Genomic DNA, 16076 nt, shown 5'->3' with positions numbered 1-16076 from the left:
ACACATGTTTATATTTAGGAAAGAGGTTGTTTCAACGAGCTTGGAACATGCATGAGACACGTTGAGCTCTCGGTCTTAATTGTTGCTATTATTTATTAATACTTAGTTTTCATGTGCTTATTTTATGTTTATGGTTGAATCAGTTCAGTGAAAACCGGAACCAGAAGAAGTTAAGAGCACCCACATCAATGAAATCTTATTGGTGTTCATCTTTTCAATTTTTTATTATTAAATTTTTTTTCTTTTTCTTTTTGATTTTTTTTTAAAAAAAAAAAAAAAAGCTAGACCAATCGCGGGCAGCCACGACACGTGGGGCCCGCACTACAGTGATGAACTTTAGGAAAGAGAGGTTCTTCCCAGAGAGCTTTAGGAGAGAGGAGTTCATGGGATTGAATTATTTTATTATTATTTTTTTTTTGATTTTTGTGTGAACCCCCCCATAAACCCTCAATACGGGTGCTCTAATAACTTGAAGAAAGTCAACTATTGAATAGGAGTATAAAACAAGTAATGATCAAGTCAAATAATCTTAAATTTTGTCCTTTTTTCCCAAATAATTTATTAAGCCCACATTAATATGCAGTATTATTGACATAAAAATACAGAAGCATATTACTTAACCAAAACTCACGATAATCTCGATGATATGCTGCGTTTATGATATATAATTAGTCTATCAAATCATTGTGACAAGAAAGGAAGTGCATCAATCTTTGGAAGCTTGTATTGGTAACTCTAAACAGTTTTCAGGTTTAATCTTTCTTCTGTCAGTGTCATCTAAAACCCATATAAACCAAATCATATTTTGATCGTTCCTAGATTATTTGGATGATCCGTTGCTAACGACTGTTTATCAACTTTTACATCAGTCGCACTCGCATGTACGTATATACCTGTTTTCTTACACCTTGTACACGTCAACGCACAACTGTTTTTTTTTTGTCTACAAGTTTTATACGTGGTAGTCACATCGTTGTTTTCTAGTGGTATAGCCGTAGGCCCGGGGCAAATAATCCGAACCCGAAAACACGAATTGAAACATGTTCGGGTCGGGTTCGGATGTTTGTCAATAACTGATTGGATCTGTAATTTTGGTATAATGGGTTTCGGGTCGGGTGTAAACCGAAAACCCCAATAGTTATAACCGAAACCCGATCTTCTGTGATCCTTGTTTCCCTCAACCCTATTCGATTACAGAGTTATTCTTTGCAAAACCTCAACTATCAAGCCGTGAAATCTCATCGTCCCTAACTATCTTCACAGATATTCATTTCTTAATCCGATTCACTGCATATTCTCATCAATTCTCTTTTCTATTTAGAATTTGAAACCCTAATTCTTAGCTCCTATAAGTTTTAAATATTGTGGTTTGATAGTGTTTAAACTATTTATATGAATAGTTTTCGGGCTGAAACTTTTTTAATATGCTTCGTTGTTTGATGCTATTTGGATACTGTGCTGAGTAGTTGTTTTCTGGTTTGACAGTGTTTTGTCTCTGTTTCGTTTTTAAATCCGTCTTTGATGCTAGTTAGATGCGTGTGATGAACAATGATTTAAGTTACTTTCAAAGAGTATTATTATATCATTGTATTCATTATGCATCGTTGTTTGATGCTACGTGTGCTAAGTTTCTTTTCAAAGAATATTATTGGTAGTTGTTTGATGCTACGTGTGCTAAGTTTCTTTCAAATTGTATTATTTTATTCATTATGTTATCATGTTATGAAATTGTGTTTTGTTTGGCTCTGAATATTGTGGTTTACTTTTTGCAGATGGATTCATCATCCTCACAGAACAATGGAGCTGGCAAAGAACATGAAGTTCAGTATGAAGATGCAGTATACTAAAATAGGAAAAGGAAGGAAACATATACACCTACTTTGCTTGTAATTAACGTGTATATGGTCTCTTCTTTCCTTGACCTACTATACTTGTAATGTTAAGAACCATTGCCTATGTTTCGCTCGTATCGTACGTCTTGTGTTTTGCTTTGTCTGACATGTTTTTCATGAAAAAAATGCAGGAAGAAATTTCTAAAACAGGTACTTTTGGGTAAAATATAGATATGTGGATAGCCAAAACCTGATTTAGATCCGAACCCGATAAGTAATGGGTTCAACCGGGTTTAATATGTATTACTAAACCCAAACCGAATCCGACTAAATCCAAAACGAGACCAACCCAAACTTTTATAAAACTTGAATGGAGCTGAAATTTGTAAACTCGATTAGATCCGAACCGAACCGGAATGGTCATCCGATTGCCCATGCCTAGTATAGCGCCCATTGTATTCGGAGAATGACACAGCCATCTGATTAACAATTAACAAATCTTTGACGTGTGATCTTTAACTTTTGAAGCCAATAAAGAAAAAAAAAGGGATATAGACTTTCGCACTGGGAATGTATACACATAGTTTCAAAGAAAAAAAAGCTTTGGTTTTGTTGATAGAGAACCAGTGAATTCTCTCAAACCCAAACGACAGAAAACGATCCTATATATTGGGTCATTTGGATGCTTCCAGTTTAAAAACGACTTGCAAGTAAATCAAGTATTTTTATTTCGATAATATAAGATAACAATAATGCGTTTGTGAATAAATATCTTATATATTAAAACAGAAGTCACGACCTTGATTCATGTGTGATCTTATATCTTATATATTAAAACAGAAGTCACGACCTTGATTCATGTGTGATCTTATATATTAAAACAGAAGTCACGACCTTGATTCATGTGTGATTTTTTAAAAAATAGACCTAATATACATATTCCTAAAGTCATGTTATATTTAATCTCTAATCTTATCATTTAAATTTTGGACCTACAAGAAATTTTTATTGGGCTATCAATAATTTTATTTAAACAATAGATGATTCATTAGATTTATAGATAGTATAAATTAAATATATATAATTTAATGTTGTAATATTATACCTCCATATGTTAAATATTTAAATATTTATCGATGTTAACTTTTAAAATTATAAATCGTTTTTTTTTAAATAACAAAAATCATATTATCTAACAATGATTAATCTTTACTACCTTAAACCAATGAAAACAAATTTTAAACTATATAGTTTATTTTAAAAATTAAACAAAAACCAAATGTTTAATTTTTAAAAAACTTTCTAAATTTGTGAAATGTTACAATATCTTTGAATATGACAATAAACCAATATTTTAATAATCTTTATATATATAGTTACGATTTTAATAATGTAATAATAATCCGAAATATATATATAGAAGAAAATACAAATACATGTGAAAGTTTGAAACAATCAATTCAATAAAAAAATATACCGTAAACTTATTATGCTTTAAAGATTGATAGACACATATATATTATAATATATACCAATTTAGAATTGAAAACAAAATAATTATAAAAAATAAATGAAAACAAAAATCTGCGCGGTTGCGCGGATCGAGATCTAGTCTTATATATTAAAACAGAAGTCACAACTTTGATTTATGTGTGATTTTTTTAAAAATGGACCTAATAGACCATTTCTAGAAAATTATGTTACATTTAATCTCTAATCTTATCATTTAAATTTTTGACCTACCAGAAATTTTTAGTGGACTATCAATAATTGGATTTAAACAATAGATGATCCATTGAATTTATAGATAGTATAAATTAAACAGATGTAATTTAATGTTGTAATACTATACTTCCATATGTTAATTATTTAAATATTTGTCGATGTTAACTTTTAAAATTATAAAGATTTTTTTTTAAATAACAAAAATCATATTACCTAACAATGGTTAATCTTTACTACCTTACACCAATGAAAACAAATTTTAATACTTTATTTTAAAATTTAAACAAAAACTAAATGTTTAATTATTTACTCGATAATATAAATCTATGAAGTGGAAAATTTAATTTTTTAAAAACTTTCTAAATTTGTGAAATGTTGCAATATTTTTGAATATATAAAACAATATTTTACTAATCTTTATATATATAGTTACGATTTTAATGATGAAATAATAATCCAAAAATATAAATATAGAAGAAGATACAAATACATATGAAAGTTTGAAACAATATATTCAATGAAAAATATACTGTAAATTTATTATGTTTTAAATATTTATAGACACATATATATTATAATATATACCAATTTAAAATTGAAAACAAAATGTTTATATAACAATAAAGAAAACAAAAACCTACGCGCGGTTGTGCGGATCAAGATCTACGATCTTTACCCATTGCGTCTTCGAATTCCATTACTCTTGTGGTGTTTTATTTATATAGGGTCCGACTGGTGACCATCCGGGAAACAAGAGGAACGAATAAAAAAGAAATGTACGGGAATAAAATACCAGGAATGAAAAGGAATGGTTATTCCTTATCAAATTTGACAAGGAATAATTTTGTTCTTTAATTCTCTACAAAAAAAGGAATGAAAGGGAATGAGAGAAAATTATTATTCCTTGTGAATGGTAATTTTTTTTAGGAACGTTAGGGAATGCATTATTCCTCGTCGTTCCCTGGTCACCAATATAACTCGACATTTATCACGTATATAGTGTTTCTTTTTATTAACCTGGATATCTTGAATATATGGGAGGATCATAATAATTTCCAAAGAGACCTCTCTACGGAATATTCTTTTTTTGTGAATTACTGAGAGGTTCGGGGCAGAAACTCTTATCTCTCGTCCCAAACCACACACATATAAAATTGCAGGAATGAAAAGAAAAAACGAATAGGAAAAGAACATAGATAAATAAAATTGCAAAAATAAAAAGAATGGTTGTTCCTTCTCATATTTAACCAGAAATAACTTAAATTTCTCTTGAAAAAAAGAATGGTAGAGAATGAGAAGTAAAAATTATTCCTTGTAAATGGTGATTTTTTGTAAGAATGTGAGGGATTGTATTATTCCTCGTCGCTCCTTAGTCACCGTTCATACGCAATATTAGTTACGTCTCTACACTTTAAATAGTGAGAGCATATCTACATGACTAAATGATGGAGTGTAGTAGGATTCCTTTAAATCTGGGTTGCTTAGTAACTCAAAGCTCGCTTACTACTAAATAACTTTAAACAAATTTCTTTCAAAGTCACTAGATAGGGTATATGAATGCCAATTTTGGCCGTAAATCATAAGACTAAATTATCTGAGATGTTTGTGCCTATAAAAAATCATGGAACCGCTCATTTTTTTAACAACAATGGTAGCTAAATTATTTTACAGACGAAATCGAATGGAAAACCAAATCGGTGGAACCAAATCAACATATAATATAACAGAAAAGAAACTGTAAATACCACATGCAAGTTTATCCTCCACTGTATTTTTGGTTTTTCAAATATGTTTTTGATTGAGAAATTAGAGAAAATAAAATTCTGCCGTAAAAATTGTCCATGTGGAACCATTCATTAAAATAATGAAAGTAAAATCATAAAATATTAGTAGAATTATAAGCTGTAAAATCATTGATTTAAAAGATCTTTCAATTATAATAAAAGAGTAAAAGAATGTTTTCGAAGAAGCATTAATGATGTGTTTCTTATTGAGTTGTAACTTATAAAGAAAACAATCATGATGACGCAAAACATAAGATGTGATGAGCTAACCTAAAGCCACGAGCTAGGATCAGCAGTTATAGGGAAAGCTCAGGGGTTTTACCTGCCCAGCTCCTTGGATGGCACACGCCCAGGCACAGGCCAGACTCTTTCTCTGACCGTGTTGCTAGACAGAGAGCATGACCATCATGATACTTTGGACGATGCTATTAATTTCTCAAAATATGTCCTTTTCATCCAAATAATTTATTAAGCCCAAATTAATTTTGTAGTTTTATTGACAGAAAAATATACTAGCACAGTAACCTAACCAAAACCCACAATAATCTCTCTCATATGATGCGTTTACTGATATTTAGTTTAACAGAAGAAAGTGACATGCACTACAAGAAAACACGCTATATTCCGACGGACGTTCCGACGGACAACAAAGTCGTCGGACGCATTTGACGATTTTCCAACGGCATTCCGACGAAAACAAAAAATACTACTTCGTCGAAAATTCGTCGGAATATACCGACGACTTTTCGACCAAAAAGTGTGCGTCGGTATATACCGACGCAATTCCGACGACATTCCGATTAAATATATAACCGTTACGTTCGTTGGAAGTTCGTCGGTATATACCGACGACTTTCCGACGACCTTGCGATCAATAATATAACCGTTGCTGTCGTCGGAAGTTCGTCGGTATATACCGACGAATTTCTGACGAACCTTTTGACCGTTGCCGACAAATACATATGACCGTTTTATAGCCGTTGAGATAGGAAAATACCGACGGAATTCTGACGGATATAACCGTTAGGGTCGTCGGAATTCCGTCGGAATATCGTTGGACTGCCGTAAGCAATTTCCTATAAATACAACCTCTCCTCATTCAACTCATTCACTCCTCATTCTCTCTTCACTCTCTCTAATCACAACAATTCCGAGAAAATCATGTCTTCAGGAGTTTATTATCATTCGTGGATGGATAAACCTCATATGGATCCCAACACCAATTTACTTACGGAAGAATACGTTCAAGGGATTGGAGAATTCATGAAGCTTGTTGAACAGCAACCGGATGCAAAAACCGGTATGTTAAGATGTCCCTGCTCTACTTGCAATAATAATAGGATTATAAGAGAATTTGATGTTTGGACTCATTTGTATATGAGAGAATTTTCACGTAATTATAAAGTTTGGTATCTTCATGGGGAAACTGGTTATGAATATGGTAGTACTAGCGAACCTCAGCCTGATATTAGGTTAGAAGAACCTAGAACGGATATAGATTATGGTGTAGGTACTGTGCAGATGGTACATGATCATTATAGAGGAGAAGAACCAAATCCCGAATCTAGGAGATTTTTTGACATGTTGGATGCCGGAAAACAACCTTTGTATAAAGGTTGTAGAGATGGTAATTCACCCTTATCATCTGCAACTAGATTGATGAGTATTAAGACAGACTATAATTTGGCTGAAGAATGTGTGGATGCGATTACTGATTTTGTCAAAGGTATTCAACCTGAGGATAATCTTGCACCGGGTTCATACTAAGAGGTTCAGAAACTTGTTGCGGGTCTTCAACTACCGTACGAAGTGATCGATATATGTATTGACAACTGCATGATCTACTGGGGAGCGGATAAGGAATGGGATAACTGTAAATTTTGTAGGAAACCTCGTTATCAGGAGACGAGGTGAAGAGTTCCAATCCCGTTCAAAAGGATGTGGTATTTGCCTTTGACGGAAAGATTGCAGAGGTTGTATCAGTGTGAGCGCACAGCAAAAGCAATGAGATGGCATGCAGAGCATTCCACAAATGGTGAGATTAGACATCCTTCAGATGCGAAGGCTTGGAAACATTTCCTGTCAACATATCCAGAATTTTCGGAAGAGAGAAGAAATGTTTATCTTGGATTATGTACTGATGGTTTCAGCCCATTTGGAAAGAGTGGAAGACAATATTCTCTATGGCCAGTTATTGTGACACCGTACAACTTACCGTCAAGCTTGTGCATGCGACGAGAGTTTTTGTTCCTCTCAATTCTCATCCCCGGGCCAGAGCATCCTAAGAGATCACTAGACGTGTTTCTTCAACCACTGATATATGAGTTGCAACAACTATGAGCGCATGGTGTTGAGACATACGACGTTTCGTGCAAGGAAAACTTTTATATGCGGGCAGTACTTATGTGGACAATAAGTGACTTTCCAGCATATGGTATGTTATCCGGATGGATAACACATGGGAGGCTATCATGTCCATATTGTCAAGATGACACAGATTCTTTCCAACTAAAGCACGGAAGAAAAACGTGTTGGTTTGACTGTCACAGAAGATTTCTACCATCTGATCATCCATACCGTAGGAGTAAGACTTTGTTTACGAAGAACAAGCAGGTGTTTGATGGTCCACCTGAGGAAGTTAGTGGGGAAAATTTGTGGAAGCAGTTGAGGGATTTTGGTGCAGGTAGGACGCCAGACGTAGGTGGACATAAAAACATTCGAGTCGATGCGGTTGGAGAGCTACATAACTGGCACAAAAAGAGTATTTCTGGGATCTGCCATATTGGGAGGATCATCTATTGCGGCATAATTTAGATGTGATGCATATCGAGAAAAACTTTTTCGACAATCTGATGAACACAATCCTTAACATCCAAGGTAAAACGAAGGATAATTTGAAGTCAAGGTTGGATTTAGTCGATATCTGTGATCGTTCTGAACTTCACATTGATGAGAACGGTACGGCTTCTTTTCCCATTTATCGGCTGGATGGTGCTGGAAAAGAAGAGTTCTTTGATTGGATTACAGATAGAGTGAAATTTCCAGACGGTTATTCATCAAATTTGCGAAACTGCGTTGATAGAAGTGAAGGAAAGTTTACTGGCTTGAAGAGTCATGATTGTCATGTAATTATGCAGCACCTCCCTCCGTTTGCTTTTTTCGCACTATTGCCACGTAATGTTCATGAAGTAATTGCAGGTGTAAGTGTTTTTTTCCGCGATTTATGCACCAGAGCAGTGACTGCAGAGGGTATTAGTAATTTGAAGGCAAACATACCAGTCAACATGTGCAACCTCGAGAAGATATTTCCTCCATCATTCTTTGATGTAATGGAACATCTTGCTATTCATCTCGCAAGAGAATTGGAACTTGGTGGTCCTGTGCAGTACCGATGGATGTATCTTTTTGAGCGTTATATGAATCATCTGAAGAAGAAGGTCAAAAATTTAAGCAAGGTGGAAGGATCTATAGTCGCCCAGGTGATCAATGAAGAAACTGCAATCTTTGCTGAAAACTATTTTCCATCAGAAGTGCATACAAAAAACCGAAGACCTGCTCGGCATGATGACAGAGGGGAGAGGGCAACATATCATGTTACTGTCCCAAGCATGTTCACGAAAGTAGGACGACTTAGTGGAAAACCCACGAAGCAGAGACTTACGGAGACTGAGCACGCTCATTTGCAAACATATTTGCTCACCAACTGTGAAGATGTTCTACAATATGAGAGGTAAAATAGTTATTCATTTAAATTTTTTGATTAATATTCAATAATTTTATTTTATATTGATAATATCTTTTTATATAGTGTTTATATGGCAGAGTTGCGTATGACTCACAGGCATGCGACAGAAGATGAGCTTCAACAACTCAGACATAACGGATTTGCTGCATGACTTCTTAGTTATGTGAGTCATATATCATATTACCCTATGCATATGGTTAGTTTATATTTAATATAAAGTAATTAACTTTTCACTCCATATATATATGTTTTTAATTTGTAGGTGAATGATGGTTTGGCCACAGGTTTTGTGTTTGATGATTGGATACGCGAATTTGTGCGGGGACCAAACTATGTGGTCAAATCATATCCAAAATATTGTACGCGAGGATATGCATTCACAAGGAAAGGTCATTCTAGGACAACATATGATGATGGTGTTTCGTCTTGTTCCGGTGACGATGTCGACTACGGCAACATAGAAGAAATATTGGAAATCTAGTTTCCTGGTATGGTTGGATTGCGGTGTGTAGTATTCTATTGTGATTGGTATGACACCACCCCAGATAGAGGAGTGAAGACTGATGCGTTTGGTGTTACATCGGTTCATTCGCGGCAGAAACTTCAATATTATGACCCCTTCATTCTTGCTTCGCAAGCTGATCAGGTATGTCAATTTATTCATAATTAATGGTTTATATTTTACTAATACCTTGTATAATTGATAGGTGTGCTACATCAGTTACCCTCGGGTGACGTACATAGACGATCCATGGGTCACTGTAACGCAAATCAACCAAAGAGGATGAGTGGATGGAACTTCTGATAATGAACCATTACAACCAGACTCTACCAGCAACTTGAGTGCAGTTGAAGATTTGGCAGATGTTGAACTCGTTGAGAATTTTACCGAGTTTGGACTTGATGCTGTTGTACATTCAGAGGACGAAGCTGAGGTTGGGGAGTTTGATGAAGATTCTGATGATTCTGATTAGGAATTCTTATTATTTGACTTGTATTTATTAGTTGTTGTAATTACATAAGTTGTTTTATTTTTTTATTTTTTTTAAACAAGTCCGTCGGTATTCCGTCACTATATACCGACGACATAGCGACGAAATATGGTTTCATTCTAAGTGGACAAGTTCCTCGGAAATACCTCAGAATATACCGAGGACATTTCGACGAACTTGTTAAATTCGTCGGAATGTCCTCGGTATATTCCGAGGTATTTCCGAGGACTTATGTTTTTTAAAATTTTCATATCAAAATATATATAAATTTGGATACCGAAACTATATATGAAAATAACACATAATAAGTGTTTAGTATAGTATTAGATCATAACCGTTCAAATATAACAACTCATTAAAATATTTATTTATGTATATCATGGTTTTCATAACATCTCATCATAACACTCATATACTTATACAATCATATTCATCTAATCTTATACTACAAAAATATTTTTGTGTAAAATCCTGTTATGTAAACATTTTTATAGTTAAATCTTTATGCAAATACTATATATATTATCAAAGATTTGGATTTTGCATTTAGAAACTTGTGTTCAACCTCTAAACACTACGTCGTCGGAATTCCGTAGGAAAAACTCGTCAGTAATCCGTCAGAAAATACCGACGACTGTCTGACGGATTTAATATCCGACGAAATTCCGACGACATTACTAATTCCGTCGGAATATCAAATTACCCGGGAAAAAGAAACCGCGTGAAAATTTTCGCGAACATATATATTTAATGATTCCGACGAAATTCCGACGGATACGTGTCCATCGGAATCATTAAAGATAAAAACCCTAAACACTTCCTTCTTCGCCATTTCCGCCTCTCTCTCTAAACTCTCTCCAATTTTTCTCTCTTTGACGGCGACTCCGGCGATTTGCGAGCTCCCATCTCCGGCGATTCCTCTTCCCACCGTCAAATCTCTTCCCCACTCCACAAATCATGTAAGATTCTATAAAACCTTTGTGTATTTCAATTTTTTAGGGTTTAGGAAGTTAGATCTTAGGATTTAAGGTTGTTTGATTGAAAACTTTAAGATTGAATGGATAGTTTAGGATCTATTAGTTAGGATTGTTGTTTGGATTGTTGTTTTAATTATTTTTGGATTGAAAACGTTTTTGTATTTTTAAAATTGTTTTTGGGGTTTCCAGTAATATATTATATATTATAAAACGTTTTTTTTAAGTTTTATATATATTTAACAACCTTTTCTATATTTATAAACGTTTTATGAATATTTTTTTATAGAAAAAACGATTTTATATTTTTTTATATAGATAAAAACGTATATATATTTTTTTATATATTTAACAACCGGTTCTATATTTATAAACATTTTTAAAAATATTTATAATTTTTATACATACATATATATATATATATATTTATATATCATTTTTAGATGTAAAAATAATTTTTAATACATTTAACAACCATTATTATATTTATAGTTTTTTTAAAACATTTATAAATTTTTTATACATACATATATATATATATATATATATCATTTTTAGATTTAAATATATAAATTAAAAAAAAAAAAAATAGAAAATCATTTTTTAATATATTTAACAATCTTTTGATGTATTAACATTTATTTTTTAGGTCTGAGGAAGCACGCCATTCCGCATCCCGTCGTTCTGCACCCCGTGGCGGCCGAGGTAGTTCGGCGAGCAGTTCCCGTCCATCGGGATCATCTCACAAACAAAACTCGGTTCCCGCATATGTTCCCGCTCCCGCTCCATATGTTCCCGCTCCAGCTGCTCAGGAGGATCCAAGGGTCATGTCAGTTCAACAATTGGTTCAACAACCAGGTCGAGAGCATCTCCCGGTTCTCCATCCCAACCCACGACCGGGACATACAACTTGGTTAGTATTTTTATTTTATTTGTAGTGTTTTTCCATTAATTAACTTTCTAACATGCCTTTTTTTTAAAGGTTCGACAAGTCGAGCAATGGCATTAGCAGGAGCATCAACAATATGATGTATTCCATTCTCCATACCGGATATTCGAAGTGGAGTGTGATTCCTCGCGAGGACCGGAAGTTGTGGTTTCGTCAGTTTGCGGTAACTCTTTAGTTTTTTTTTAAGCATTTTTCAATTTTCTTGTAGTGATGGCCGGTTCATTGGGGAGGGGGGGGGGGAAAGGGGGAGAAGCGGTGCGACCGCCGAGGGCCCAAGTCCGTGTCCCCCGTATAATAATAATTAAGCGGTACAATTTGTTTTTAAATCTATATTTTATATATAAGAAACTTATAAATATAATAAATAAAATTGAAAAGTCCAAAATTATTTGATATGTATATAGTTTTATTTTCATTACAAAATATTACTAATTAAATTTTAATAATATTTTAAAAAGGGTAAAAATATTTTTTTTTGCCTTAAGGCCCAACAATGTTGAGCCGGCCCTGTATAGTGACAAGAAAGGCAGTGCATCAATATTCATGAAACTTGTATGCATACATATTCTCTCTGAGACAATCTTCTTACTGCGAGATTTAGTGTTTTCCACATCTAATTGAGAAACAAGATGGAGAAGACAAAGAAGCAGAAGCAGCAGAATGAGAAGAGCCACTGAGCATTGGTGTTCCATGGAAAAGATCCGAGAGATAATTCTCCAAGTTATCAGGCTTAAAACACACCAACATCTCTATGTTTCTGTCCTGCCTCAGCATTGGCAAGTACTTCTCGTAAAACTCTCTGTACTCCGGTACAAGTTTCCTCGCTATAGAAACCTTAAGGTCGTCCCTAAGCTTAGCATCCACTATAATACATGATGATTGTTTCAAGTATGCTCCGGCGAATGCTGCATGAAACCTCTTGAAACATGTAGTGGCCTCCTCTGGTGATAGCTTGGCACTTGTTTTCGCAGGTAGTGATACAAAAACATTAGTCCAAGCTGCTTTCTCGTACTTTTCAGCGTAGCTTTTTAGTTTTGCCTTGTGCTTGGTGAGCCAATCGTCTCCTATGAGGTTCTTGAGTTGACTTGAACAAACTGTATCGATAACAAACTGAAGGTTGTTCACAAGGAAGATGTAAGAGAGAGACACATCATTGTAACTCTCTGCTTTGGTGTCTAGCTTGCATAGGAAAACAAGTATGAGCCAAGCAATATGGACCGAGCAGGCTTGGTTGTTGACGTGTTCATCTTCTAAGATGGGAGCCGTGAAGTAAGATTCTAGCAAGCGAGAGTTTCTCTTAAGAGGATGCTCTGTAAGGATCTCAGACAACACACGGCTGTATACAGACAACACACGGCTGTATACGGACAACGATGATATGAAACTCATCGTTGTCCGAGTCAGCTTGTGAACCCCTCCTTCAGGGGAAATTTCTTTAGAAGAATCCTTGTGTATCATCGTCTCGAACTCCTTGAGACACGTGTGGATAGATTCCTTGAGTTTCTTGAGCGTTGAGAGGACAAGAGTCTTCACAGAAGCTAACGAATCAAAGCTGAATATCATTTCTATGTCTGGCCAAAGGTCAGAGATAGCTGCATAGAGATCCAGCAGCTTGAAGATCCTCTCATGGTGGTGTTGTTTCTTCTCCTTGTGGGCTACTAGCTCAGGTAACCTGAAGAGATTGAGTCCTGCTTCCTTGGCTATCTGGTTAAAGCAAGATTGTCCTATTGTAACGGATGCAGAGAAGACATGATCACAGAGAAGCTTCTCTCCTTTGAAGAGTGTTGTGACTCCAATCTTGGCAGCTTTGACCCAGTTCTTGATCATATGCTCGAGGACTCCCCAGTCCATTTTTTGAAACTGAGAGGTCTTGACCTTCTCGATCCCAAGCAAGTGTAGCCCTTCATCAACAATAGACTTTCTAATCAACTTATAGCTTTTTATGCACTCTTTACCATAACCACAGCTGATCATAGTCTCTGCTATGACTTTTAGGTCAGACATCACCAGAGCTGAGGCTTTCTCCACCTGAGAGATGGATTCACCAGCCTTCTTCAGCTCATCATATTCATCATCATCATTTTCCATATAAACTTCGAACTCTGAGTTGCTAGATATTGTCGACTGGACAGAGGTTGAATCAGGATCCAGATGGTCTCGGTTAGAAGACAGTATCTGGAAGAACTCTTTCTCCAGCGTGGACATACCGATCTGCATCAGGCTCTGCGCAAGGACAAGCTTGTCGGATTTGGAGTCTTGAGAGACAAGAAAGTGCATGGCCTTGCGTAAGTCACGGACGCATCTGATGAATTCTTTGGCTTGTTTTCTGCTGTGTCTGAACAGAGAGATGATCTTCGTGTAGGACTGTGAGTTAGGATCCCACTTCTTGATGATTAACTCTGCAGACTCTAAGGCTTCCTCCATCATGGACTGAGAAAAGGGCTGGCTGAGTGGAGAAGCAGGAAGAGAATTGAAAGAAGCAAGAGAAGTGAAAGAAGGATGAGATGAAAGGTTTGATGTAGAAGAAGAGGTTGAGAAGGTAACAGATTTAGCCATTTTCACCATGGCTGAGGTTTAATGGAACCACGTAACTATTAATATCTTGGTTGTCTCTGTAAAGGTCATTGAACATTATATAGAGAGATCAGAGATGGCTCATCAATGTTTGAGTGACACCAATGACCAAAACAGACAGTTGACTAGCTTCTCTATACGTGCAAGCTTTGAAATGTTCCGTACGAGTAACAATCATGTAGTTTTATATATATATATAAATTATTTGAAAGAATAATCAAAAGTATATAAGGTATAATTCTTTTGGTAAAAGTATCTAATGAGTTAAAATATAAAGTTTTATAATTCAGTGTAATGTCATTGAGCATTATATAGAGATTGGTTTCTCAATGTTTGGATGACCAAACAAATATTTGATTACGTCTTCTATACGTATAAGGTACGTAATATTCCGTACGAGTAACTTTCATGTAGTTTCTTTATAGATATATGGGCCCCTAGATATATATACGAAATTAGGACGAACAATTAAAAGTATAAAGGTATAATTCTTTACGTAAAAGCATCTCATGACTGTAAATATAAAGTTTTATATACTCCAAAAGCAACTTTAACACTAAATTTAGAAGTTTGCATACTGAAAGTTAAGTTTTACTATTCTAAAGTTTCAAGGTTTGTTAGTCTTTTAAATTATATATTTTCCAAATAACTTCTTTTTTTTGTTCATCATTTCAATCCTTGTGATATTATGTGTTATGCAAAATACAAGATATATAATAACATAAAAACAAAACTTTTTACAAAACAATATTGAACTAAACAAACTTACTTTGAAATCTACAAATAAAAATAATAGAAGACTCATTTATCACTTCAAATGCATTATTTGATTATATATGAGTAAAATGAAAAGAATTATAGTAAATGATTATGTAATTCATTTAAAATTTGTGGTATAATTAATTTTATATTTAATTTTGTACTAGAATATGTTTAATATTTTCTATTGTATGTTTTTATAGTTATATAAAAAAATATAATAGTAAAGATTACAATGTAAATCATACGATTTTCAAAGTCAAATTTCTTCTTTTGTAGAAAATCACTCTCCCAGATTTTAAATTTGAGGTTTTGTCACTTTTAAAGATAAAGTTGTTTTGAAAATACTATAAAAACTATAAATGGCTAAATGTAAATTGATCGAATATATCACTACAAGAAAACAGTGGCATACCGAAGGAAAAAATCGTCGGTATGTCGTCGGAATAACGTTATTCCGACGACATACCGACGAAACAAGTCCTCGGAAATAACTCATCGGAAATTCACTTTTCCTCGGAAATCCCTCGGAAATTTCCCACGGAATTCCGAGGAAATGAATTTCCAAGGAAACCCCGAGGACCACCAGTTCGTCGGAAAGGTCCTCGGAATATACCGAGGGAGAACTTCCTCGGGATATTTCGATGGACTTTCCGATGGTCCAATCCTCGGAAGTTCCGACGAAATGTTCCTCGGAATTTTCATCGGGAATTTCCGAGGAACGGAGCCCTCGGAAAATTCC

The 16076-nt window shown here is 34.6% G+C and overlaps 1 protein-coding gene across 1 annotated transcript; it reads right to left on the bottom strand.

The window, feature by feature from the left end:
- Positions 1–12447: 12447 nt before the first annotated feature.
- On the bottom strand, positions 12448–15802 carry LOC106454656 (exocyst complex component EXO70H1-like). Its single transcript, XM_013896764.3, has one exon. It carries the CDS (start codon positions 14564–14566, stop codon positions 12599–12601), a length of 1968 nt encoding a protein of 655 aa, XP_013752218.2. The 5' UTR covers positions 14567–15802; the 3' UTR covers positions 12448–12598.
- Positions 15803–16076: the final 274 nt, after the last annotated feature.

Source organism: Brassica napus, chromosome C4 (genome assembly GCF_020379485.1).
Source record: "Brassica napus cultivar Da-Ae chromosome C4, Da-Ae, whole genome shotgun sequence".
Lineage (NCBI taxonomy): Eukaryota > Viridiplantae > Streptophyta > Magnoliopsida > Brassicales > Brassicaceae > Brassica > Brassica napus.
This window is presented reverse-complemented; position numbering and strand designations above follow the sequence as displayed.